The sequence below is a fragment of the Lissotriton helveticus genome, chromosome 2_1 (assembly GCF_964261635.1).
Source record: "Lissotriton helveticus chromosome 2_1, aLisHel1.1, whole genome shotgun sequence".
NCBI lineage: Eukaryota > Metazoa > Chordata > Amphibia > Caudata > Salamandridae > Lissotriton > Lissotriton helveticus.
In genome coordinates this window covers 123761158-123788046 of record NC_136059.1, presented here as the reverse complement: position 1 = coordinate 123788046, position 26889 = coordinate 123761158, and the positions used below count along the sequence as shown (strand labels likewise).

General features: G+C 42.3%; 1 protein-coding gene and 1 long non-coding RNA gene across 3 annotated transcripts in view; one reads left to right on the top strand and one right to left on the bottom strand.

Annotated features, from left to right (window-relative positions):
• Positions 1 to 26889, top strand: part of LOC144817784 (uncharacterized) — a 417790-nt gene that overhangs the window by 49808 nt on the left and 341093 nt on the right. The gene's annotated exons all lie outside the window — the stretch shown is intronic.
• Positions 1 to 26889, bottom strand: part of LOC144817783 (uncharacterized) — a 109034-nt gene that overhangs the window by 52941 nt on the left and 29204 nt on the right. For both annotated transcript variants that reach the window (XM_078674597.1, XM_078674598.1), the window contains exon 3: positions 16693 to 17539. In XM_078674597.1, the coding sequence (XP_078530723.1) occupies positions 16693 to 17539 (847 nt within the window). The remainder of the gene's footprint in view (positions 1 to 16692; positions 17540 to 26889) is intronic.

The following is a 26889-nucleotide window of genomic DNA, read 5'->3' as shown; positions in this document are numbered from 1 at the left end:
CGCCCGGGCCTATATTTCCCACCAACGCTGCCCGACCCTTTAACATGCTTCGGTGTTGCCTCCTTTGTATGTCAGTCGCTGAAAACCAGGAAACTCCACATTTGCTGAGACAAATAGTTTTTCATAATATTTGATACCGTTTTTAACTGGTTTTTAATTGTCATCATTGGAATTTGTATTGTATATATATGTGATGTATTTTTGATCTTTTATGAATAATCTGTATTAATCAAGTCAATTTGACTTGACTTGACTCTAGGGGTGTGACATAAATATGAAGTTCAAGCCACCTCTGACTGAAAATGAGCCAGTGGAATTTAAATACCTTGTAGCTGCTTATCTTACTGGTATGTGGATGCTAGCTTGAAGGAAGGATAAATAGCTGCTTACTGATCACATCCACCTGAGCTGGAATCAAAAGGTCTTGGAAGCAGTGTGAACTGCATGAGTAATGATGGAGTCTGACCAGTAGGAAGTGTGCCCACTGTACACAACTGCCTCACTCATGCGTATGTTTAATTTAAAACAAAGTCTACTCAATATATTCCATGTTGCTACCTTCTAGTTTTGAAAAGGTGCAGGGGGTGAACTGTTTCCCTCATCCGATCAAGGAAGGAGACGAGAAGCACCATAAGAAACATGATGGGATGAGAAAGGTGTGAGGTCTTTTGAAGTGTTCTGAGACAGAATATTGAGCTGGAAATGTCAACTTACACAAATATCAAGTAGGAAATAACGTGATTTGGAAATTTCGACAGCAAGAATATCGTGGTCAAGAATATCGACTTGGAGGTAAGAAATATTGTTTTTAAAAATATAGAAGTCAATATTCTTTGCAAAAATATAGTTGTTTAAATATCGATTTTTTTAAATAGTGTTATGTATTTTGATGATTATTTTATATTTTTTTAGATTTTATATTGTTAGCTGTGAGAATTACATTATTTGTAATTAATTATTAATTGGTTGTTAATTAATATTAAGTAATTTCATAATTAATTATGGTAAATGTGTAAATAAAATTAGGTGCAGGTTGTGGGGTCTATACGGGTAAATGGTGGGAAGTAATTTATGTTTGATTAATTAATAATTTGTTTATTTATATCACTTAATTGATAATTAATTATGGAAATTGTGTAATTAATTTTAGGTGTGGTGTGGGGTTTATAGGGGAAAGCGTGGGAAGTAATTTATGTTTAATTAATAAATAGTTTTTAATTTATATTAACTAATTAATTGATATTTATGGTAATTGTGTGATTTTGTTTATGCGTGGGTTGTGGGGTTTATAGGGGTAAAGGGTGGAAAGTAATTTATTTTCAATTCATTAATACTTGTTGTTAATTATTCTTAATTATTTAATTCAATAATAAATATGGAATTTGTGTAATACATTTTTCACTGTGGTTTGTAGGGTGTAATAGGGGTAAAAGGTGGAAAGTAATTTGTGTTTAATTAAAAATCAGTTGTTCATTAATATTAATTAATTGAAATGTAATTAGGGTATTTGTTATGTTTTATGTGTGTGGGTTTTAGTGTTATAGGGGTACAGTGTGGGGAGTGAATTAATTATCTTACTTTATAATTAGCTGTTAAATACTAATAGTTTCTTGAATTGAAAATAACTTTTAATTGTGTAATTAATTTTTATAGTTTAATTTTAGCTGTGGGTTGCGGTTATTATAGGGGTAAACTGTGGGCAAATAATTGTTAGGAGTTTTAATTTGTTTTTTAATTAACAATATTTATTTCATTGGTAATTATTTATGTTAGTTAAGGAAGTACATTTAAAAAAAATGTAGATGGGGTTGTGAATTGGGTGGTGTTATAGGATAGGATATAAAAAGAAGCATTTGCAATGCAAGAGGTCTCGCATTTTAGAAACTTTGACCTATTGCAAATGACAATGCCTTTTATTATTGCACGTTTTTTAAACACATAAATAAAAGGCATTGTTATTTACAATGCCAATAGCTCAAAATATCGCAATTGCGAGACCTATTGCATTGCTAATGCCTGTTCCCTTGTGTCTGGTTGTTATTGGCCAAATGTTGGGATGTTTTCTCACTTGTGCTGTGCTACATTGTAGACAAAGTGTGCAATGTTTTCACCTATTTCCATTTTGTGCTATTTTTTTCTCCCCCATATAAACACGGATGCTCATTTGTGTAACTTCATGTAAGTTATGTAAGACGTGGTTAGCAGTTGTGCGAATGAATGTTTGTTGTTCCCACCCTGAAACGCCCACTCTGCATACATTACCAGTCGTTGCATGCTATACTATGAAAGTCTGTTGTAATAACAGCGCTTCTATCAACTTTAGCGTACAACACTTAGGCGTAGGTTGATTGAAGCTGCCATTTGCATAACATGAACCCCTGTGCTATTTAGTAACACATGTGAGCCCATGTGTTTTCTTGAGTAGCCCACTGTGCACTAATGCCTCAAGCGCTTCAGTACATGAGTACTAAGAAGCAGCAAGGCTGCAATGTCTCCAATGTAAACTCTTCCACTTCTTCTGGCCATTTCTTGCAAACTGATTGTACCATGTGCTCGCTCATTAAAAGCAGGAAACAAGCACGGTGCCATGTTAGTTTGGGCACAATGTGCTAGAGAAGGAAATTCTCAGATGCAACTTAGTTCTGCTGTGGCTTAAAGTCACCCTATGAAACAGCTGAATCTGTCTGAATAGAGGTCCTGTGGCATTTCTGACCCCATTGTAATACATTCAAGACAGCAGTACTGAAGGCCGGCTTAAGATGTGTTCCTAACATGACGAGTGCTATCCATATTCAAAGGCTGGACGTGAAGCCGAGTGTTTCAAACCTCTTTTTTCTGTGCCTTTCCACTTTTGCTCAAAAGATGGCTTCACATGGTAATGGAAGTAAGAAACAAAAAATACTGCCTGAAAGCAGGTCACTGTCAAACCCGCTGACCTGTCTGTGGCAGCGCAAAAGCCTCGTTGAACCTGTTGCACTATTTGTACTTTGGAAGCCCTAAGGGATCAAACATAGAGGTTTTTTGTTTATCTAAGGCCACCGATGGCAAACAACAGCGTTAGGCAGGTCCTTGGATTAACCCCTACCGTGGTTACAATCCAGATTTGTGATGTCAGCACGGGGGCATCTCTGCTATTCGTTATTTAAGGAGGGGCACTCCAACTTCCACGGGGAAAAGGAACTAGAATTCTGAGTCCTGGAGGTGTCACTCCGATCTGCTTTGTTCAACGGCACGTGAAACAAGCATCATGCGCTGTCCACCACTGGCGTTCACCGGCTCCTTGCGCATGCACCGCTGCCATGTTTAGGTCCGGCAGAGATGCACAAGACAAAGAAAAAGGCGGAACAGTGCAGATGAAAACTGTAGTTGGTGGCCGCTTCTTCCGGACTACACAGAAGTCAGTTGGACATCAACAGCCAGTGAAAACAAAAGTAACAAAAGCGATAACATTTAGCAAATGACAAGCGGCCGGAGAAACTACTGGCTGCTTGCCAACATATAGCGATTACTTTATGTCTGCGACAGTGCATGTAGCGTGTGCGCTGCCAAGGCGAGACCTACAAAGTAAATGTATGTAATGATTAATGTTTTTGTTTCTAAATAATTTCTAATTACAAATAATTATTTGTTTGGAAATTATTTTTTATTTTATTTAATAGAATATTTGTCGGTATTTGTGATATGTATTTAACATTATAATATGTTTTTTTAATGTTTTAATGTTAAATATATTTGTATTTTAATTTTGAACATATTTATATACTTTTAAAGGTATTTTGTTTTTTAAATATTTTTGTTGTTGTTAATGTTTTGTTTGTTTTAATTTTGATCTGACTGGAGTGAGAATAATAATTGTTACTCCTCCATAATCCAACACTTTCCCTACTGTTGCACTTACTGGAGTGAGAAATAGTAATTTTTACCCCACTGCTATCAAACACTTTCCCTACTTTTTACAATTATCGGAGTGGGAACAGTAATTTTTACCCCTCTATCTAACATTGTGCCTACCGTTGTACTCACAGGAGTAGGAATTGTAATTTTTACCCCTCCGCTATCCAAAACTTTCCAAACTGTTGCACTCACTGGAGTGGGAATAGTAATTTGTACCCCTCCGCTATCCAACACATTCCTCTACTGTTGCACTCATTTGAGTGGGAATAGTAATTTCTACCCCTCTGCTATCCAACACCTTCCTTACAGTTTCACTCACTGGAGTGGCAAATTTAAGTTTCAAGTTTTTTAAATAGTTTAATGTTTAAGTTATAATAGAATGTTTATTTTTTGTATATTTGATGTTATGGGTATATATACCCCAAAAAAAGAAGCATTCCATTATAACTGTATGTCAGTCACCCCAAAGGTAGGCCCTAGCTATCCCTATGGGCAGGGTGCTTTGTAAAATGTAGGACATGTTCCTTAAGTGCACGACATGTCCTGGTAGTGACAAACAGACATTTTAGTTTCTCACTGCTGTGAGGCTGCCCTCTCCTAAGAATGCATTGAGGTTTCCCTGATAAGTGTTTCAGTGGTAAAAGTTCTGATATGAGAGTTGCAGCATGGTCAAGTTTGGTATGTTTGGAATAGTAATACTAAATGCTGTGTAATGGTGTGTGCGGATTTATGATCACTATTGTAGAAATGCCACTTTTAAAAGTTGGCATTTCTGTGTGCTATGTGTCTCTGCCTGCCTGATGGAGTGACAGAGGCTGGTGAGCTGTGTGGATCCAGAGGGGCAGGGTGAGTCAGCGCTAGGCTGAATAGGAGATCTGCATTTGGAGTAGTGGGAGGAGTAGTCCTCCGACCCTAAATAGGTATGTGGCTGCCTGGGTGAATGCTGGCTCTGCCTTCCTGTGATGTGTCTGAGGACCGAGCCCCCACCTGACAAAGGGGAGTAGAAGCACTGTACACCGCGTACAGTTCTTCAGAACCCCCCAGAACCAGTTGTGACTGGTTCTCCAAGCCCTGTGCCAGGGCAGAACAAAGAGAAAATAGTATAAATAGTGACGCTGGGACCCCATGTTTTTTGGTGCTGCTTGGGGCTTACTGTCGACCTGCAGCCAGCTGGCTGCTGGACTGCCATGAGGAGCAGCCACTGGGGACTGACCTGCTGCCCTGCTTGGCAGTGGAAGGGTCTGCTGCTCTGTTTGGGGGACCCAGTGTGCTAGCCTGCCTGTGTCAGTTCTGCCTGTGTCCTTTCCTGGAGAAAAGAGCTGCCTGCCCTCTGCTGGTAGCTGGAAGCGGGAGACAGGCCGAGCGTGGCATGTGTTATTGATGGCCCTGGACCTGGGCTTGGAATGTTACAAAGGCACCCCTGTGCTGAGCTCCGGATTTGGGCTCATCTTGCAGTAGCACGGGGTGAGCGCTGCTGCCTGCTTGCAGTGAGCACACAAGGTATTGTTCACCTACATCTCTGAGGTGTGGGGATCCTGCGGTGTCCGGACAACTGAAGCGCGGTAGGGGCACTTCATGATGGTGCCTATTGATCCCAGGAGGTGGCTCTACTCTCAAACGTGACGAAAGCAGCCGCAATGGCAAACCGAAAGTCAGGCAGAGGATGTTCTGCCTGACTGTAGGCGGGGCTCCCGGGTAGAAAGCGACAACCCCGTGGGGGTCGGCTGCCATCATTCAGGACGAAGCCGGTTAATCACAAAGACAAAGCTAGGCAAAGTTTATGCCTGACTGTGTGCGGAGTCCACCACCACAAGATGTGAGGGCAGAGAAGTTGGTTGGGTTGCCCACATAGACAATGGGGCACCCACATCAGCGCTTTTCTTCTAAGGAGGGGGAGTAACGCAGCTGGCCTTGTGAGAGGAGCAAGTCCCACACGCAGTATCGTCCTAGCCAGTGGCCCTGAGATCGAGTAGACCCGGATGAGGAGCCTTGTGGCTGTTCTTCTTAGTTTTGGCATTTCCAGTGTTGGCAGGATGGTCTAAAGAGGTAACCCCACCAGATGTAAATGTAAATGTAAATGTACAGGAATTTATATAGCGCAAATCACCAAGCGGTCTCTAAGCGCTTGCTTAGGGAACCCGTCCTGGTATTCCCCTGTGAGATAACCCCAGCAGGGTATCCACAAGGTGAAAGCCAGGCATCCCACCGTGAGGGGCCGTTGTGGAGATTAAGCAAGCTATTGCCCAGAGTCGCAGAGTGTGAACCCGTGAATCGAGTAGGCACCGGAGCGAGAATTGTCGAGTCCATGGACATTTTAGGACTCAAGACCCTGCCGAGCCGGGAATTGAACCCTGGTCCCGGGCTGACCTCTGCTTCCAGGTCTGCCTCCTCTAACCAGTGAGCCACACTTCTCCACACAGAGTAGACAGTGTGTGTCCCGTGTGCCCTGGGGAGTATTGGTACCAGGGAGCTCGCAGGGGAGAACTAGGGAACGAAGCCGGGGGACTGAGGGGGTCCTAAAGGCTCCAGGTGGTGCCCAAGGGTTGTGTGAAAGGGACCCGTAAGAGGCACGGTTGGTGCCTAACCTGGAGCTGATGTTTTTCCCACAAGCAAATCCCCAGTGGGAGGGGCTCCCCCAGGCACTCTGTGGGTGCTGATCTGACACACAGCTGCACTGCCTGATTGCGGTCACTGCATCGTTACAAGTGCCTATTTGGGGGCATCAGCGTACTGTGAAGAGGAGCCGCGGGAAAGAAGGGCTCTCTAAGCACCGTGGGTGCTGATTTTGCACACAGCTGCATCACAAGAGCGCGGACAGCTGCTACAAGGGGGCATTCCTTTTTGGGTAACAGAAACAAGGGTGGGTTGCATCCTGGCTCCATTTAGAGCCCTGACTTTTGCACAGAGGGCATTGCGAGGAAGTCCCAGATGGGCCCCCGAGACAGGCCAGTTGGCCTGCGAGTACCTGCGGTACTGGTAGGGCGCAAAGCCCTGATGTGTTGCATAATGTGTTTATGCCTAATGTGATGCAGACATAATGTGTTTATGTTACTTGTGATAATGCTGAGTTTACTATTTTACCAGTAGTTACTGGTGGTGTTATTACTTGCATTCTGATGGTTTTGGCAGTGGCTCGATTGGCCCTCCCTTGTATATAATCCGCTGTGAAATATTGCATAGTGTCAAGTGGCACAGTGTACATTTGTGATTATGATTCTAATCTGTTTCTGCTAGTCCAAAGGCTATTTTTTATATAACCTTGTGTGGAGTCTCTTTTGTGGTGTGCCTACTGTGTCACTGCTGTGTGTGTGTTGCTCAAATGCTTTACACATTGCCTCTGGGAAAAGCCTGACTACTCTGTCAAGCTACCAAGGGGGTGAGCAGGGGTTATCTTCGGTGTGTATCTCCCTTGCCCTGACTAGAGTGGTGGTTTCTGTCTGCCAGAGGTGCTTGCCCTAGCCAACCAGAAATCCCATTTCTAACAGTCACACAGGCTCATTCCCCTTTACACAGGTCCTGGGCGCTCTCAAAACTAGTGAAGACATTCCTAGAACAAATCTACTGGACCCCAAATGCCTTGTAAAGGTAACATAGGAGCAGGCAATCTTAGAGTGACACTCAAAGTGCCATATGAGAGCAACCTGACTTGTCAGATCTTCTGGATCAACCTGATCCAACTCTAACCACAATAAGCTGGAAATGCACTTCGACAAGGAACTTAGGGGCATATTACCAAGCAATAGCGATAATTATCGCTATTGCTTGGTTAGAGAGAAAATATTACCGCAGAGCTGCGTCGATTTTTATCGCAGATAAACCTTGGTATTACCAAGGTTTATCGCAAATGCGATAAAAAACGGCCGCAATGCATGAATATCGCTGAAAAGTCAGCGATATTTATGTATTTCCGAGATAATGCTCTTAGCCATGTTATCCACCTCCCATTGGATAACATGGCTAAGAACTGCTCAGGGGCAGGTGTTAGCTTTTGGAGATATTTGCGCTTAGCGCGAATATCTCCAAAAGTTGGTAATAGGAGATAGCGATGTTAGCGACTGTTTCCAGTCGCTAACATCTTGGCACGCCCACTTTGCATATCGTTAGTGATAAATATCACTGACATGCAAAGTGGGGCCCAAGATGGTCGCTATCTCCTACTAGCTGTCGCTAACTGGTGTTAGCGACAGCTAGGTAATAGGGAGATAATTTTATCTCCGCTTTCTTGGCTTTTAAAGCCAAAAAAGCGGAGATAAACCCCCTTGATAATATGCCCCTTAATCGTTCCCAACCATCATATAATGGCAACTAATGGCAGTGAATCTTTATGTAGCACCTAAGGCCCCATAGAACAGCAGGAACACAAATGATTTTGACCTCTTTGTAAAAAAAAGATTGAAAAAAGCTCAAAATAAAGCTATGAAACAACATCAACAAATCTTACAACATCCAGCGCTCCCATTTCAGGCTAATACATCAAGTGAAAATACAGTCACGCTGTACCCCATCTTCAAGGGTAATACTGCCTCAAAGAAGGAAACAGGCGCACAGAAACAAAACTAATCCCCAGCAAGCAGCTCATAGCATTCTATGGGATCAGAAACTCCTGCCAACTTTTATAATCCCCAAGAGGCACCAGAAGCCCCCTTAGTTCCGCATACCCAGTTAAGGGGCAATCAATCTACAAAAATGTAAAGCTGGCCAGACCCTGAAATACAGTCACGGTCTTCAACTGTGTCCCAAATCTAGCATAGTGCCACTCACCCAACAAAGGTTCAAACCAAGCCAGGCCCTGGGACTCTGTCAAGTCAGGCTCAGATCTTAGTAGTCTTGCAAAAAACACAGGTGCCGCCTCCTTTGGTCAACTCCAATATCTGCCTCAACTGGCCAAAGCAAGAGGAACCAGAAGCCCACTCAGTGTCACCCATCCTGTTGAGGGGCAGCCCATCTACAGATGCCCTCTGCTAGACAGCCTCAGAAACATAGGCACAGTCTTTAACTGTGCCACAAACCCGACTAAGTGCCAATCTCAGTAGCCGTGCAAAGTAGACTGCCTCCTTCTTTGGCCAAACAGAGTTGGTGACTCTAGTATCAGCCTGAATAGGCCCAGGCAAGACAAACTGCGGTGCAATCAGGCTACCAACTATGACAACTGTAATGGAACTCAAATGGAGGTCAGAGGCGAACAAATACAAACAAAATTGATTTTGTCTCCATACTACCAGTCTGAGAGTCCACACATCACCTTAAATGAATCAAATTTGCTGATGCTGTTTAAACGTTTTTCGAATGTATCTAATGTAACATCGAAAGACATTCTATGAGTTGAATTTAAAACCTTGGTTACCTGCAAGAGCAGATGAGAATCAACAATAACATTGCTCAAATCCCCCTCACTAGCGGCAGAAATTCTGACTAGTAAGAGAACTTTTGATGTATGGGGGATAGAGCTCACGAAACAAGTAGTCCCTAAATATCCTCACCCTTGGAGGGCCTCAGGATAATAGTTAAGGTTACATGCAAACGTATTTAATATTCTTAAAGGGGGCGGAAATTCCCAACTTAATCTGTCCTACAATAAGCTGCAAATATCAAACTCCTATTCCAATGAAAAAGGTCCAGCAAGGAGAATAGACCTAGAGCTAACTAACAGATCTAAACAAAGAAATGACTGGAGCTTGCTATAAGCTACACTTTAGCGCAATATTGAAAATCATTCCTAGCCAAAATAGTGATTCACGCCAGAAAAAGCTCCAAAGAAAACCAACCATAAACCTGATATCATGGAACGTGGCGAGTTTATCGAAGCTACTTGAATCTCCAGTTGCCATGTCATTCATCCACACAGCAGATCTCCTTTGCTTTCAAGAAACATAGGCAGAGGTGGTCAGTTTTGCCTACCTGCAAGAACTGTACACGATGGCCCCAAGAGAGCAGTTCAGGTATATGCAAATAAAACCGGCAATAGAGGCGGGAAATGGATGACCCTCGCCAAAGGAAGTGGCAATCTCCTCTAGACTACGACTAGCGCAGTTCAAAATACTACATAGGACCTATTACACCATGGTGGTTTTACACAAAATGGGGAGGACCCCTGATCTAGGTTGCCTATGGCAGTGTGGTGACACAGGTACCTCCTATCACAACTTATGGGGCTGCACGAAACTTGCACCATACTGGGAGACAGTGGTGAGAACTATTACAGAGGTTACAGGGAAACAAGTCTCGCTAGACCCTAAATACTGTCTTCTTGATGTGTGGGAATCTACAGATCTTACTCACGCCGAACGGCAATGGGCAACGACAGGCATGATAATAGCCAAGAGAAACATTGCGCAAAAGTGGGGGATTGAGACTGTACCATCTGTAATGCAGTGGGGTAACGATATGGATATAATCATGGTAGCGGAGAAGACCACATTTATTAATAGGAAATCCCCAAAAAAATGAGGAAGAATCTGGGGAAAATTGAATACATATAGGGGAGTCATCTGCACCCCCCACCCGGATGAAGATAGTGTTCAGACGACGACGTGTGATGGTGGTGAAGGCATGTGTGAATTAGCGAGTGCGCAAATGTATCGACCAACTGTAAAGAAGTAATATTAACAATAAATTGTATATGTTGATATCTGTTCTTGTCAAAAAAATAATAATTATAAAAATTAAAAAAAAATAAACATGGGAAATACGTCCCATCCTAATCTCGGGATTTTACAGAATGCACCAAGCTGCCACATGATCAAATATATTTGATCCTCAGGCAACCTCTCAATCTATGCATCCTTGAGTGTGGATATGAATGTCAAACTCCTCGAAATCCAAGACAAAATGATCCAGTTAGCTATCATGGAAGGTATGTTTCTAAATGGCAAGCCTCTGAAGGCCCTATTGGTTAAAGTATACTTCAATAGTTTTGGTGAAAATCACACAGATCGGCTGTTCATATTTCGTGACTCTCTTGAATCTGTGCTCTGTGGAAATACAACTTTTGAAGTCATCGTATGTGGCGACTTCAACCAGCGCCACCTGTGAGCTTTCCAACCATACCAGGAGGGAGAGGGCCACCCCACCAATCTGCTTGTCACTCTTTTTATCAACCACAGTTAAGATCAATCTAGCACTATATAGAAAGTACCCCATTGGCTCCAAAATTCCAGAAGTCATATGAGGGAATCAACGCTTTGGATTATGTATTTACCACAGCAAAAACCCTAGATGCCCCGTTGAACTTTGAGATCCCGACCTGTTCCGAGAGTGACTACTTCGGTCTTGTCACATTTTAAAAGTTAGCTCCGTAAGGTTCGGAAACATTTCAATGGGCGAAGAAAGCAGGCACCTAATCAGAAGGGTAAAAAGGGGTCAACTGAACCCTGTACATTAAGACCTTGAATGGAGAACTTCTTGCAGCTGAGTGGGTCTCAATCCTTTAGGAAACACACCAAGTGCTTAGAAATAATCCCTCCTTTACAGAACATCTTCCACCTCCTCACAGACTATTAAAAAGCCACATATAACTGGCAGTAAACTGAAGATATGCAGACTCCAAAAAGCCTGTCAAAAAGAATGGTAAAAAACAACAAAGGAAGACCAAAAAGTTCAATTGCAGATCTTAAACAAACAGCACAAATAGGAAGTATGGAAGCAGCAAAATGTGAGAAGCTGGAAACTGAATGGATCATTGATGGGCAAACAGTGGCAAGCCGAGCTTTGGAAGTGCCTCAAGAATACAATGAACCGGCCAACTGCCAGAATCAACAGCATCACTCAACAGCAGTGGACTCAGCATTTACATAAACTATATGCATCAAAAACTCCTATTGACACTGAACCGGATGCTCCAAGTACTTATCTGGAAGCCCAAAACCCAGAGGTTAAGATCACACAAAATATTGTCTATAAAATCCAAAGAAGACCAGAGCAACACGATTGCCAGACCCAAACGCTATAGCTGCCAATGTCTTCATGGGAGATCCAGACCTGTGGACCATCATCTAATCTCACCTTTTCAATCTTTCCTAGCGACCAAGCAAGTCCCAGAGAGATTGAGGGGCTCCATCCTGAACCCCTGTTAGATATGGCTTTTTCAGCGGGTGCACCGAAACACTTTTTGATATTTGGCCTCCCATTTTTTACCTATTTTTCATTGGTTTTGGGACTCTGGGCACTTTGCCACTGCTAATAAGTACTAAAGTGCATATGCTCTCCGTGTAAGTTGTGTTTATGGATTGGTATTTCCATAATTGGCTTATTTGGTTTACTACTATGACCCTGGTACAGTGCACTGTGTGTGCCCTGGGCCTGTAAATCAAATACTACTAGTAGGCTTGCAGCACTGCTGTAATATCCCTATACACCTCTACTTGAGTACGGGTTAAGTTAACAATGACATCAGTTATCAGGAAAATCCAGACAGACAAAAGCCTCAAGCAAGGTTACGTGTTAGCGCCCTTGCTATCTAACCTCTACATTGCAGACATGGGTGCAGGTCTGAAACAAGCAAATTATATCATGCGTAAAACCTGAAAGTTCCAAAAGTCTACTACTTTGGAAAGGTGCGGCTCTCTGGTTAGAGGCGGCAGACCTGTAAGCAGAGAACGGCCCGGGACCAGGGTTCAATTCCCGAAGCGGCAGAGTCTTGGCCCAGGGTCAACGGACTCGATAATTCTCGCCTCAGTGCCTACTCTAACCAGGAGACACACTCAGTAACTCTGGGCATTAAGCTTGCCTCATCTCTACAACGGCCCCCCACAGACACCAGGGATGCCTGGTTTCACCCTGGAGATACCCAGAAAGGGGCCATCTCACAGGGAAAACCAGGACGGGTTCCCCAGCGGTCTACAGCGCCAGGACACTTGGGTAGAGTAACAGTGCGCTTTACAAGTATCCCACATTTACATTTACATTTTACTTCAATATGCTGACAAAATCAATCTCCTTGACCAATCTAAAAGTGTGTTAATATTGAAAAAGTTGATGCCGATGTGCACAATGATACATTCACATATAACAACAAAATTGCATCACTATTATCAAATTCACCGTTAATGAACTCTCCATTAACCCTGACTCATAAATAGGTTGTCAGACAGGCTCTGAGACCTAGGCCTGAGGTTGCTGATTGACAGGTCACAGGTGGGGTAGCTCGTAGCCGGCAGACAAATGCGCAAACAGGGAACTCAGATCAATCCAACCGATAGGCACAGTGACTTCAGATTTGCCCAGGGAGATTTGCCCCAAAAAGCATATGTCCAGAGGGCTGCACCCATTCTCAAAACACCATAAAGTCAGATGACGCATACAGTTAGGAACACTCAGCCAATCAAAACACAGCACACACAGCAATCACATGCCCCTCATGCTGAACAACTGGCCCACATTGGATCCACGCAAGGTCAGGACCCACCTGCTTTTGTCATCAGGACTTTATTTACGGCTCCAAGACAACGGCCCACACTCTTTACCTAAAAAGGAATGCTAAAATTGTTTTATGATGCTCAAAGAAAAGTATACAACACGCTCAGATCGATTGTTCTTTAAGACAGTCCTCCTACCCCGTTTCTGTAACTGTTCTCCTGGCCGAAATGTTTGATTAAACCAACTGTTCCTGTTTTGCCAAACGCCTCTTGTCTTTTGTTTTTTCAAGGTAAATTCCTATTCGAGCTACATTTGGCCTACAGAGGGACCTTAATGCCTTGCATAGGTACAATCAAGACAACAAAATGGTGGATAATGGTTCCAAGACCGAAGTATAAGTCTTTGGTAATTCAACCAAAAAACAAATCTCACCTGGAACCTGGGCTTACTAAAAATCGAAAAAGCTGATAGCAACTGCCTAGATGTTTGGGTATCAACCAAAAGAGGAGTCATAAGCACCTTACACACACTGCAAAAAAGGTTAAAGCAATTATAATTGAAATGTGCAAACTAAACAATATCCTGGAAAGCCCTTCCAATGCCCCAATAAGACGAGTAATAGCCGCAACCAGCCTAACAAGGATTCTATCCGGGCTATCCAGTCAACATCATGGATAAGTATCAGCTCAAGGCATATAAAATGGTCTTTAGACTTCCCACATATCTCCAGAGTTGCTTAATAAGGCTGGAATTCAGCCAGGAGGGTCAGACATGGAGTTCTTCATAAATTACTACTATAGTATCAAAAAGGCCGCACCCAATACCATGAAAGCCCTTCTCCAGAACATCTTTGCCCAAGAAGGGAACCCCTGGTTACTATATCTTTACAGATATATTGCCACCCTTCAAATCGACTAGTCCGTATTGGACAGTCTGCAGCTCTTGTGTGCCCTCATCAAAACACCAATACTGAAATACTGTCCAAGGCATGTGACATGGATAAACTCAATGGGGCAGATTTACGAGTTCTGGCGCATCTCTGCAAATCAGCAGGGATGCGCCAGAACAGATGCAACACACAATTCCCTCCCTGTGCCACCACAAATGCATCGCATTTATAATGCGGTGCATCATGGCACAGGGATAGGACGATGCGTGTCGCATCCTATGGCGTAAGGGCGGCGCATTGATGTAGTCGTGTCGCAAGGATGACGGGGCTCCAGCAATGCACAGGGGCACCCTATGCCTAACATGCTGCATCCCTCCTTATGCCTACTTCAAGCAGGCGCAGGGTTTTGATGCAGAATGGACTTAAAAGTGACTCAGTGAATTGTGTAGATTTGACTCCGTCACTTTTATGAGGTGTCCCTGCGACGGAACGCCCACCCTGCGCCGGTACGCTCACATTAAACTTGACACAGGTGTCATGTGGCGCAGGGCTTTACAACATGACGCATCTCCCTAGATGCGTCACGTTGTAAATCCCCTGCAGCATGGCGCTAGCTTTACGCCGCCGCTGCATCACAGAAGTGACGCAACAGCGGCGCAAAAGTGGTGCACGGGGCTTGTAAATCTGCCCCAGTAAATCCAAACTATTGTTAGCTGTGGGACAATCATATGCCAGTGTTCAATCTGAGTTCCTCAGACCTCAACCCAACCTCAGTTGTGTGCCTGAAACAAATAATGTTTGCCAGGCTAATGGGTCTACAATCCAGAGAAGTAAACCCAAGTGGCAGTCACTCATTAAAACTTCCAACTGCAGACTTTGTGCCTACAAGTATGAATCCTTTAATCACTTATTATGTTGCGGCCATGCACTCGTGAACTTACTCTGTACATTGCTAAGATCACTGTTCCTTGCGAATCAAATAAGAACTACTTATAATGAAGCCACAAGCCTGGTATTCATGGAGCCGATGACACAGTCGAAACTTGGCAAATACATCATCCTCACGCAATGATGCATAGAAGAGGTGCTTAAATGGTCACACTGCACAGGAACTGTTGATTACAGCTGTGCACTTACAGGCTATATTCTCAGTAGGTCTGCCCAGCTGAGTATTCGGCCTCCGTGCAAGCATGAGTACTTCCAGACTTGTTCAGTCACGGCTGCAGAATATTCCTGCACTAGTGTCTTCCAACCAAGGACATCTTAAGGATTTTGGAGGCCGTGCAACAAATGTATTTTGGGGGCCCCTGTTTGGAACAGCTTTGAAAATATGATCCAATTTCAGCTCTTTCATGCTCTGCTTGGCCGGGTCACTGTCAACGCATAGGCACGCCAGTCCAAATTCTAAATGGTGTACATCTGATATTCAGGGATAGTGCTGTGAGTTTGCAATATTGTCCTGCAGCAGCAGCTTACTAATATTACTTCAAATAATTTCTGTGACATTCTCCCACTTCTCATATGTGAGATCATGGGGGCATATTAGCAAGAGCGATATCGCCGCTTTAGCAGGACTGTTTCCCGCTAAAGCGGCGATAATTTTATCGCCCTATTAGCAAGCAGTCGCTAACAGCAGTTAGCGACAGCTTTTAGGAGATAGCTACAGGTTTGGGGCCCGATTTGCATGTTAGCGATATTTATCGCTAATGACATGCAAAGTGGGCGTACCCAAACTGCTATCGCCTATTAGCAAGGCAGGCGAAGCGATAAAAAAGATCACGCTAAGCTTGATTATTGCTAGAATCTAACCCCTGCTAAAAACATGACTTACCTGTATAGTCAGTGGGGGGTGGATTATCAGATTAAGCCCCTATTGGCGTTAATAGATTTCCAGCGATATTCTCGCATTGAGCCGCTATCGCCGAATATTTGATCACATTGGAGATAAAAGTTGCTAATGGCATGTTATCTCTGCGATAATATCTGGCGATAGGCAGCGATAAAAAAGAAATGCGCTAAGCGCATTTAGCGAAAATGATTGCTATTTCTTGCTAATATGCCCCATGGTTTTTCTAAAAGATACTTTTTTATGCCTGTTCCATGAAACATAAACATATCACCCACATTAAAGCTAAATGAAAGGAAAATGGTATTTAAAGCAATCTGTTTAAGAAGTATTCTAGTTAATCAGGGTAAAGACTCTGCAGAACATAGCTGGCTCTATCAGGAGCCCCCTGAAAAGGCTGAAAGGATGGGTTCCTGGGCCAAAACTTTGTTTATTCATACAATAAATTACTCTGGTTAGTGATATCTATTAAGCATTGCAAGTAGTTAGTGTGCATTATATTGAGAAATCAGGAAAAGGGTTGAACAGTTAAAGAGGTACATTGTAGGTCACCTGGCTAAGATTTCATGGTGAAAGGTGGGTTGAGAGACAGTGTGGTGGGGCGGGAAAGGTGACGAGAAGAGCATTACAAAGAAATTGTTTCATAATAAGCAGCAAGCATAGTTGTAAAAGTAGTCACATAGCTACATTACATGCATGTCATACTCACTCAAAGGTGCTTTTCAATGGAATGCTGCTGTCCTTGTTATCATATTCTTGCTGAGCGACCAGCTCTGGGGCTGTGTCCAGGATCTTGCCATTGTCCACCAGGAAGTCGAGTCTCAAAACCTTCTGAATTGTCTTATCATGTGTGAAGTTCATATGATCGTACAAATGAAAATTCGACCCCATCCTCTTCGCTCTGTCAAACCATGATTCTTCCTCATCAGTAGGTAGTGGACCTGAGTACATCTTCCCATCGCTTGCAACACACCAAAGATCGCCTTCATAGGAACACCCCATGAAAATGGAGAGAGCCTCCCAACCAGACCTTCCAACTTTTTCTTTTAGAAGATCAGCTGAGCCCCCTTCACTTTTTGAGGGGATAATTTTATAAAGTGAACCTTGCCAAGAGGCATAAATGTTGCCTTCTGGGTCAGAAAAGATAGCATCAGGAAAATAATACTTAAAACTGCCTAGGGTAGTGGCGTGTTTATGGATCCAGGATACATGTTTGTTGTTAGGTTCAGGGCCTCTAACTAACGCCCCGGCAAAGGTGATTGCATAGAGGACGCCTCCAGGGGTGAAAAAAGGGAATTTCACCTCGTCCCAATTACCTCTTCCGATACACTTTGCCAACTGGAACCAGTCATTCCACTGTCCTGAAGGTGTTGGTCCTTTGTAAAGCTCGTGCCCACGCACAACAAACATCTCACCTTTGGGATTGAAGAAAACATGTCTGACATTCTCTAACTTTCCTAATTCAATGGCCCGTTGGTGGTAGTTGTCCCCCTCTGCGGCTGGAGGTAAGCCAATCTTGCAGGTTTTGTGCTCATCAACACAAAAAAACACGGTCTCTAGAATGAAAGAGAAGGCACCCATTATCCCATAGTCCTTCATCAGGCTCTGCTCATGAGCTCATGTTCATTCATATATGGAGGGCATTGTAACTATGAGTGTCAGCAGGACAAGCTGAAGCACACTGATCCAGCCTCCTCGTGAGCATATGATTTACTTCTCTGAATTAAATATCCATCTTCAAATTACATTTGATTAAATGTTGCATTAACTGTCATTCACATACGGGTAACCCCAGAGCACACGCAAAGTGTCTGATTGTCTAGGTGAACACACACAAAGTGTCTGATTGTCTACGTTTTCAAAGTCTGAATAAACAGTAAAACTTGTGGTCATTATACTTTTGTTTCTAATCCTTCCTAAAACAGATCATTCCTCTATACATTCTGGTATCACTTACTAAAGGTTCTTCTTGTGCATGTAAAGTATATACTTCTTTTTAGGTATCAGAATTGTGTTTGCAAGTTATCAGAACTGTGTTCACATTTTAAGCTGGAATGTAGCAGGTATGGAAATCCGTAATCTGATAAACTGGGGGTTACATTTTATTTCATTTTTTTTTTTGTTTCCACGAAACTTGGGCCCTCATTTACAGGATTTTGGCTTTGGGCAGTGCTTCAAGTCACCGTACTGTGCTGCCTACACCAAAGTGAAAATGCAGGAATGCACCGTATTTATGCAAAACGGTGCATTCCTGCCCTTTCTTCCTGCACACTGTTGTTTTGGCGGATCACTGACATAATATCGAGGGACATAATATCGACTAGCAAAAATATCGGCGACAAAATATCGACAGACAGAATATCGACTTTGTATCTACAAACAGGTAAGTACAAAAATATCGAGTAAAAAATATCGTTTACAAAAATATAGTTTATAAAAATATCGACTTTATTAAAAACAATGTTAAATTAAATTATTAAAAATGAATTACTAAAATATACTTACAAATACTTAAATTACCTGATAATAATTAAATAATTAATGAAAGTTATAAACAAAATTACAATCATATTTGTTAAAACATATATATAGTAACATAATATAATTAAATAATATCCAATATTATTACCGTACGATAGCGGAAGTGTAAAAATTACTATTCCCACTCCAGAGAGTGCAACAGTAGGGAAAGCGTTGGATAGCGTAGGGATAAAAATTACTATTCCCACTCCAAAGAGTGCAACAGTAGGGAAAGCGTTGCATAGCGTAGGGATAAAAATTACTATTCCCACTCCAGAAAGTGCAACAGTAGGTAAGGCGTTGGATAGCGTAGAGGTAAAAATTTCTATTCCCACTCCAGAGAGTGCAACAGTAGGGAAAGCGTTGGATAGCGTAGGGGTAAAGATTACTATTCCCACTCCGGGGAGTGCAACAGTAGGGAAAGCGTTGGATAGCGTAGGGGTACAAAATAAAAAATACTATTCCCACTCCAGAGAGTGCAACAGTAGGAAAAGCATTGGATAGCGTAGGGGTACAAATTACTATTCCCACTCCAGAGAGTGCAACAGTAGGGAAAGCGTTGGATAGCGTAGGGGTACAAATTACTATTCCCACGCCAGAGAGTGCAACAGTAGGGAAAGCGTTGGATAGCCTAGGGGTAAAAATTACTTTTCCCACTCCAGAGAGTGCAACAGTAGAGAAAGCGTTGGATAGCGTAGGGGTACAAATTACTATTCCCACTCCAGAGAGTGCAACAGTAGGGAAAGCGTTGGATAGCGTAGGGGTAAAAATTACTATTCCCACTCCAGAGAGTGCAACAGTAGGGAAAGTGTTGGATAGCGTACGGGTACAAATTACTATTCCCACTCCAGAGAGTGCAACAGTAGGGAAAGCGTTGGATAGCGTAGGGGTACAAATTACTATTCCCACTCCAAAGAGTGCAACAGTAGGGAAAGCATTGGATAGCGTAGGTGTAAAAATTACTATTTTCACTCCAGAAAGTGCAACATTAGGTAAGGCGTTGGATAGCGTAGAGGTAAAAATTACTATTCCCAATCCAGAGAGTGCAACAGTAGGGAAAGGGTTGGATAGCGTAGGGGTAAAAATTACTGTTCCCAATCCAGAGAGCGCAACAGCAGGGAAAGGGTTGGATAACGTAGGGGTAAAAATTACTATTCCCACTCCAGAGAGTGCAACAGTAAGGAAAGCGTTGGATAGCATAGGGGTACAAATTACTATTCCCACTCCAGAGTGTGCAACAGTAGGGAAAGGTTTGGGTAGCGTAGGGGTAAAAATGACTATTCCCACTCCTGAAAGTGCAACAGTAGGTAAGGCGTTGGATAGCGTAGAGGTAAAAATTACTATTCCCACTCCAGAGAATGCAACAGTAGGGAAAGGGTTGGATAGCGTAGGGGTAAAAATTACTATTCCCACTCCAGAGAGTGCAACAGTAGGGAAAGCGTTGGATAGCGTAGGGGTAAAAATTACTATTCCAACTCCAGAGAGCGCAACAGTAGGGAAAGGGTTGGATAGCGTACGGGTAAAAATTATTATTCCCGCTCCAGAGAGTGCAACAGTAATGAAAGCGTTGGATAGCGTAGGGGTACAAATTGCTATTCCCACTCCAGAGAGTGCAACAGTAGGGAAAGGGTTGATTAGCGTAGGGGTACAAATTACTATTCCCACTCCAGAGAGTGCAACAGTAGGGAAAGGGTTGGATAGCGTAGGGGTACAAAACTACTATTCCCACTCCAGAGAGTGCAACAGTAGGGAAAGCGTTGGATAGCGTAGGGGTACAAATTACTATTCCCACTCCAAAGAGTGCAACAGTAGGGAAAGCATTGGATAGCGTAGGTGTAAAAATTACTATTCCCACTCCAGAAAGTGCAACATTAGGTAAGGCGTTGGATAGCGTAGAGGTAAAAATTACTATTCCCAATCCAGAGAGTGCAACAGTAGGGAAAGGGTTGGATAGCGTAGGGGTAAAAATTACGATTCCCACTCCAGAGAGTGCAACAGTAGGGAAAGCGTTGGATAGCGTAGGGGTAAAAATTACTATTCCCAATCCAGAGAGTGCAACAGTAGGGAAAGGTTTGGGTAGCGTAGGGGTAAAAATGACTATTCCCACTCCAGAAAGTGCAACAGTAGGTAAAGCGTTGGATAGCGTAGGGGTAAAAATTACTATTCCCACTCCAGAGAGTGCAACAGTAGGGAAAGGTTTGGGTAGCGTAGGGGTAAAAATGACTATTCCCACTCCAGAAAGTGCAACAGTAGGTAAGGCGTTGGATAGCGTAGAGGTAAAAATTACTATTCCCACTCCAGAGAATGCAACAGTAGGGAAAGTGTTGGATAGCGTAGGGGTAAACATGACTATTCCCACTCCAGAGAGTGCAACAGTAGGGAAAGTGTTGGATAGCGTAGGGGTAAACATGACTATTCCCACTCCAGAGAGTGCAACAGTAGGGAAAGTGTTGGATAGCGTAGGGGTAAAAATTACTATTCCCACTCCAGAGAGTGCAACAGTAGGGAAATGGTTCGATAGCATAGGGGTACAAAACTACTATTCCCACTCCAGAGAGCGCAACAGTAGGGAAAGGGTTGGATAGCGTACGGGTACAAATTATTATTCCCGCTCCAGAGAGTGCAACAGTAATGAAAGCGTTGGATAGCGTAGGGGTACAAATTACTATTCCCACTCCAGAGAGTGCAACAGTAGGGAAATGGTTCGATAGCATAGGGGTACAAAACTACTATTCCCACTCCAGAGAGTGCAACAGTAGGGAAAGCGTTGGATAGCGTAGGGGTAAAAATTACTATTTCCACTCCAGTGAGTGCAACAGTAGGGAAAGTAGATACTTCAAATACTATTAAAAAAAAAATTATATATTATTATCTATAAAAAAAATAATTAAAAGTATTTACCAATTTAATATAATATAATAATTAATTAATTACAAATACTAATTTAAATTAATCATTACACTTAGTTATCTATTAATACTAATAAATTACAAATTAACAATTCATTAATTAGTAATTAAAAAGTTACTTAACAATTTAAATCTAATAAATACCCCAAAAAATTAACATATGTAATTAATTATAATTAAATTACTTCCCACCCTATTCCCCTATAAACCCACAACCCACTACAGAAAATAAATTAGTAAAATTAACATAATTATCAATTAATCAATTTAATAAAATTAATTCTCAATTAAAAGTTAATTAATTACCAATTAACAATTATTTACCTATTAATTATAAATAAATAACACTACATAAATTAACATATTTCATTGATTATAATTAAATTACTTCCCACCCTATTCCCCTAGAAACCCACAACCCGCTACAGAAATTAAATTAGTTAAATTAACATATTTATCAATTAATCGATTAAATAAAATTAATTGCCAATTAAAATTTGAATAATTACAAAATAAAAATGAATTAACAATTATAAACAAACACCAATAAATAAATTAACATAATTATCAATCAATCAATTAAATACAATTAATTGGCAATTAAAATTTAAATAATTACACAATAAAAATTAGTTAACAATTAATTATAAACAAATACCAATAAATAAATTTACATATTTAATTAATTATAAATTGATTACTTCCCACCCTATTCCCCTATAAACCCTCAACCCGCCACAGAATTAAATTACGCAAAATTTAAATAACTTTAAATTCATTAACTAAACTACATTATAACATAAATAAACACTTTTAACACATAAAATACACTATAAAAAATTCGATATTATTAAATGTTCGATATTTTTATTAACCTATATTATGTACTTTGATATTTTGTATATCTATACTTTAAAATTCGATATTACATTACTTACCTTCAAAACGATATTTTTGATGTCTATATTCTGTCCATTCGATATTTTGTCCAGCCTATATTTTGTACTCAATATTATGTCCATTCGATATTTTGTAGTCGCTATTATGTCTGTTTACCGTTTTAGCAGCCCACTGCCAACATAGGCAGTCTTGCACCATTGAAGCGGGCCTGTGTTGTAGGCAAGATTGTTTTTGTGCAGGAAGGGGCATCTTCCTGCATTGAAATAATCCTAAAAGGACTTTTCTGCTTTCTATGTGTGATGCAGAACACATAGAAAGAGGAAATAAAGGAGGAGAAGTAAAGATATTTTTTCTCGTTCCACCTCTCCTCGGGAGGCATAAGGATTGGGGGCATCTCCAGGTTTACTTGATTTTTAAAATCTGGGGCGGCGTCAAAATCCATGGGTGTTGTGTGGGAAACAACCACAGCAATACCCATGGAATGCCACCCGAGAGCAGAGGAAGGAAATGCAGAGATATGCACTGCGTTGCCTCACTCAAGATTTATGAGGCCCCTCATAGCCACACAGGATGGATTTGCATGGCTTCATAAATATCATTCAGAGCCCTGCGTCACGTATGTACCACTTTACATGGTGCGGAAGTGATGCATGTTTAACTTAAATAACCTCCTGGGTATGTATCTAACTCTTTATTGCGGGACGTTTGAAGCTCATTTAATGTACCAGTTGTTCCTTCTCCCGCTGGTCAGGCCGAAGGGAGATACATGCTCCTTGAATCTCCTTCAATATAGAGGAAACAGCAAAAGTTTATACTAGTTCTCCTAATCTGCAGTTTGTGGAATTGTGTCCTCTCAATACCGCTTGTGCCCTGATGATGAATTATAACACTGTCAATTGCTCAACTAATCATTTGACATAGCTAAACGTTTTACATACCTTCTTGAGGGACTATAGAGGCAAAGTGTATCTCTGGTCTCTTATCTCTTTTTTGAAGACTTTAATGTGCATCTCTATAGGTGTATTCAAGGGCATCATGGCCCAGTTTTAGACAGTGGATTTCACATGGAGCACTCAGGCCCATGGAAACTATTACGTGCTAATACTCACGATTTCAATCTTGAACTTCCTTTTGATAATATTAGCTCTTATCCTGAGCATCCTATCCCACCAACTTTATTTGGAGGAGGAAGTACATCAGTTATATATTTTATATTTGTGTCTTCTTTTTTAGGTAATCTAGCATAATCTACCCAAATACCTAACTTATGGGCCGATTAGGATGGCGGTGAATCCGCTTCCTCCGGGCCGGCGAAAGCCACCGTCGGCCTGGAGGATGCGGATTCACCGCTGCGGCCACAGACATCACCCACCACCAGATTAGGATGGCGGTGGGATTGCGGTGGGACCAACGGCGGACGGCAGGTCCGTCCGCCGCTAATTCGCGGGGTGTGGAGGGATACTTGGTGGCGGTGTCTGCAAGACACCGTCAGCCAAATTAGGATGTGCATTGACACATGCTTTTCTGCGGTGGCTTTCCCGCCGCGGGAAAGCATGTGGTCTTAGGTGTTTGGGGGCCCATTGCGGGCCCCCAGGGTGTCGGGGTGGGGGATGCACATGGGGGGTACTTATGGTACCCCCTGCAATTACATGCACAAAGCGGCAGGCACCGCGCGGTGCCTGCCGCTTTGTGCATGTAAATGTAAAGCATGAATTTTTAACCTTGCGGCAGGTGCTGCTTCAAGCAGCACCCGCCGCAAGGTTAAAGATACAGGATGTGACCGTCAGGGTGGCGGTCACATCCTAATTGCACCGGAGGGACCGCCGCTGCCCCTGCGGACGGTCCCTCCACCTCGGGGGTGACGGACGGACGCAGGTCCGTCCGCCATCCTAATAGGCCCCTTAATGTTTATTGATCAATTTCCTGTTATATGTATTGAAGACTGACCTACGATAAATAGGAGAGGGCCTCGCAAGGGAAGGGTCCTCCCTAGAACTACAGATGAAGTGCACTAAGTCAGGAGGGGTGATTTTTTGGTCAAACGTTTCTCTGCTAGTGCTCTAGCTGGTGAGATTTGCCTTAACAAGAGTTCTTCTGAACTAGCAAATACTTTACTCCTTTGTATTAATTTCCTTAGTGATTGCTGGCCTTTTGGCTACTCCATGTACTTGGGGATATGCTCCATTGCATAGGTAGTGTGATAGCAAGTGCTCACCAGCACATCTGTAACTAATGAACGCCTTAAGGATTAGCCTAGAGATTGAGACTAGGTCACCCTTGTCAACATAACTATAGGACAGAGGTTAAGTAGCGGGAGGAAATCCTTAAAAAGAAGCTTGGCAACATCTTCTTCTGGCTAGTTGTCTGTCTAATAGTACTACATTTTTGGAAATTATCAATCAGCAACTCTTTTTTCATTCTGGCGAGGGTTTATTCTCTAAGCACATTCCCCCTTAGATCATGGGTTAGTTATTTTAGTAATTTCATAACAGCTTGGTACAGGAGGATGTCTCTCTTGACCTAGTGACACACTTGGAGGGTGCTTTTGACCATCTCATTCCCATGACAGGAGGTGAGTGAGGCAAGCCTTCAACTCTAAAAAAAAAAAAAAAAAAAAGAGCTCCACGTTCCGATGGGATTCCATCAGAACTTTTTATCTCTGAACCTCAAATTTGGGGACCCCTTTTGATCCATGTCATTAATGCCTCAGTAACAGGAGGCTATCTACTCTCCTGGTCTAAACCACTTATGATGCTGCCATTCCAAAATGTGATAGATCCAACCCTAGCTGTTACTGACCAATCTCTCTAATGGATTCTGTTGTTAAAATATGAGGGAAAACACTTTAGAATAGAGTCACGGTCTGAGTTGCTAATAATATCATAGAGGACATACCGTATGGTTTTAGATCTTGTCGGGGAACAACTAACCAATAGTTTGATCCTGCAGATAAACGAGTATGTGTTGTGTCTGCGTCGGGTTCAGTTTAACTGGCTTTTATAGACCTTACTTCAGATTTTGATTGTGTCAATCAAGAAAAACTATGGTCTATCCTTATCACCTTAGACGTCAACTCAAATATAGTTTCTTACTTGCGGGATCTGCATGTTAATCGGTCAGCACAATAAGGTTCATGAATGTTGGTTCCTGAACTGCTTTTTGTCCCTATTAGGGAACTCTGACTGGACGGCATCATAGCGTTTTTATTATGTTCTCTCTATATAAAGGAGTTGGAAGCAGTTGTGTATTGGACTCCCAAGGCAGGTGGACAATTTTGTTACAAATATGGACTCCTTCTACCTGAGGACAAATTATTCCACAGCTTGATGGCGGCTGGGCAGAAATCCATAAAGACCAGTAAATCCAGTGTGTCAAGTTGAACCCTATTGAGGCTGGGTGCCTTTCCCTATTTTGCCATTTTACTTGACACACTAGGTACATGGGCTTCTTCTATAGCTGCTAAGAACTCCTATTGAAGATAGATTAGAGGAGTTTTAGATTTGCCATGAACGTAGAAAAAGGAACCTTTTAAGTCTATGCTGCAGATATACCAGGTTAAGTTTGTATCTACCCTGGTTTGTAGAAGGGTTTATAAGGATCTTGGTCTCCTATTATAGAAAACTGTTTTACTAGATGTTTGTTGAGTTTACGTAATTTTATCTCAGCATATTTTGCACACCAAGAGTTGGAGCTTCCATATCTTGCAGGGGCAAAGCCTTTGCTCCCCCTAATTACATGGATTTTGATATGGATCAAACCTGAGCCTTAGCTCAATAGGGTAATTATTCAGAATCATCTAAAGCTGAATTAGGCTCTGACTATTCCTTGGTTTGCGTAGTTAAACACCTCAATTGCTGCATTGGGTCGTTCAGAGATATTTAGTGTTCGGACACAGAGATGTTTAGTGTCCCGGACACCTGACCTAAAAACACATTTAGTGACAAAAATGGTTTTCTTTAGCATTATGGAAAGGGTGTAGTGAATTGCAAAACCCTTTGTTCAGGGGTTTATATTGTTAAAAAAGCTGATCTTACCTTTGGTATGCCTAGCAAGCACTGTTATCTGTTAACAAGGTTTTAGTTTAGTTTGATCTAATGTGGCAGATTTTTTGTTTTTTCACGCACCTGCAACAAGATACCTTGATGCACTGTGCTGCATGAAAGGGAGAGGGCGGGAATACACCATATTGAACATTATATGGCATGGTCATGTCCTCTCCTTGCCCAGGTGCACTTAGTCCAAACTTGCGCAAATGCAGGCACCCTTGCATCATGGTGCAAGTGTTTCTGTGTTTCAGGCAGTTCTTGTGCAGGAAAGTACACCCTCCTGCACAAAAACAATTCTTAGAGGCAATTTCCTCTTCTAATTGTGCTGCGTAATACAGAAAGAAGAAATAGGCAGGAGAAATTTCTCCTTGTTGAGCCTCTGGTTGGAAGACGTACAACCCTGATGCATTGCAAGGTCTAGCAGATTTGGCAAATCAAGGAATGCATCAGAATACATTGGAGGATGTGTGGGAACAGCCACGCTCCACCCATATAAGGCCTTCACCACACAGTGTAACATAAGGCGGCAAT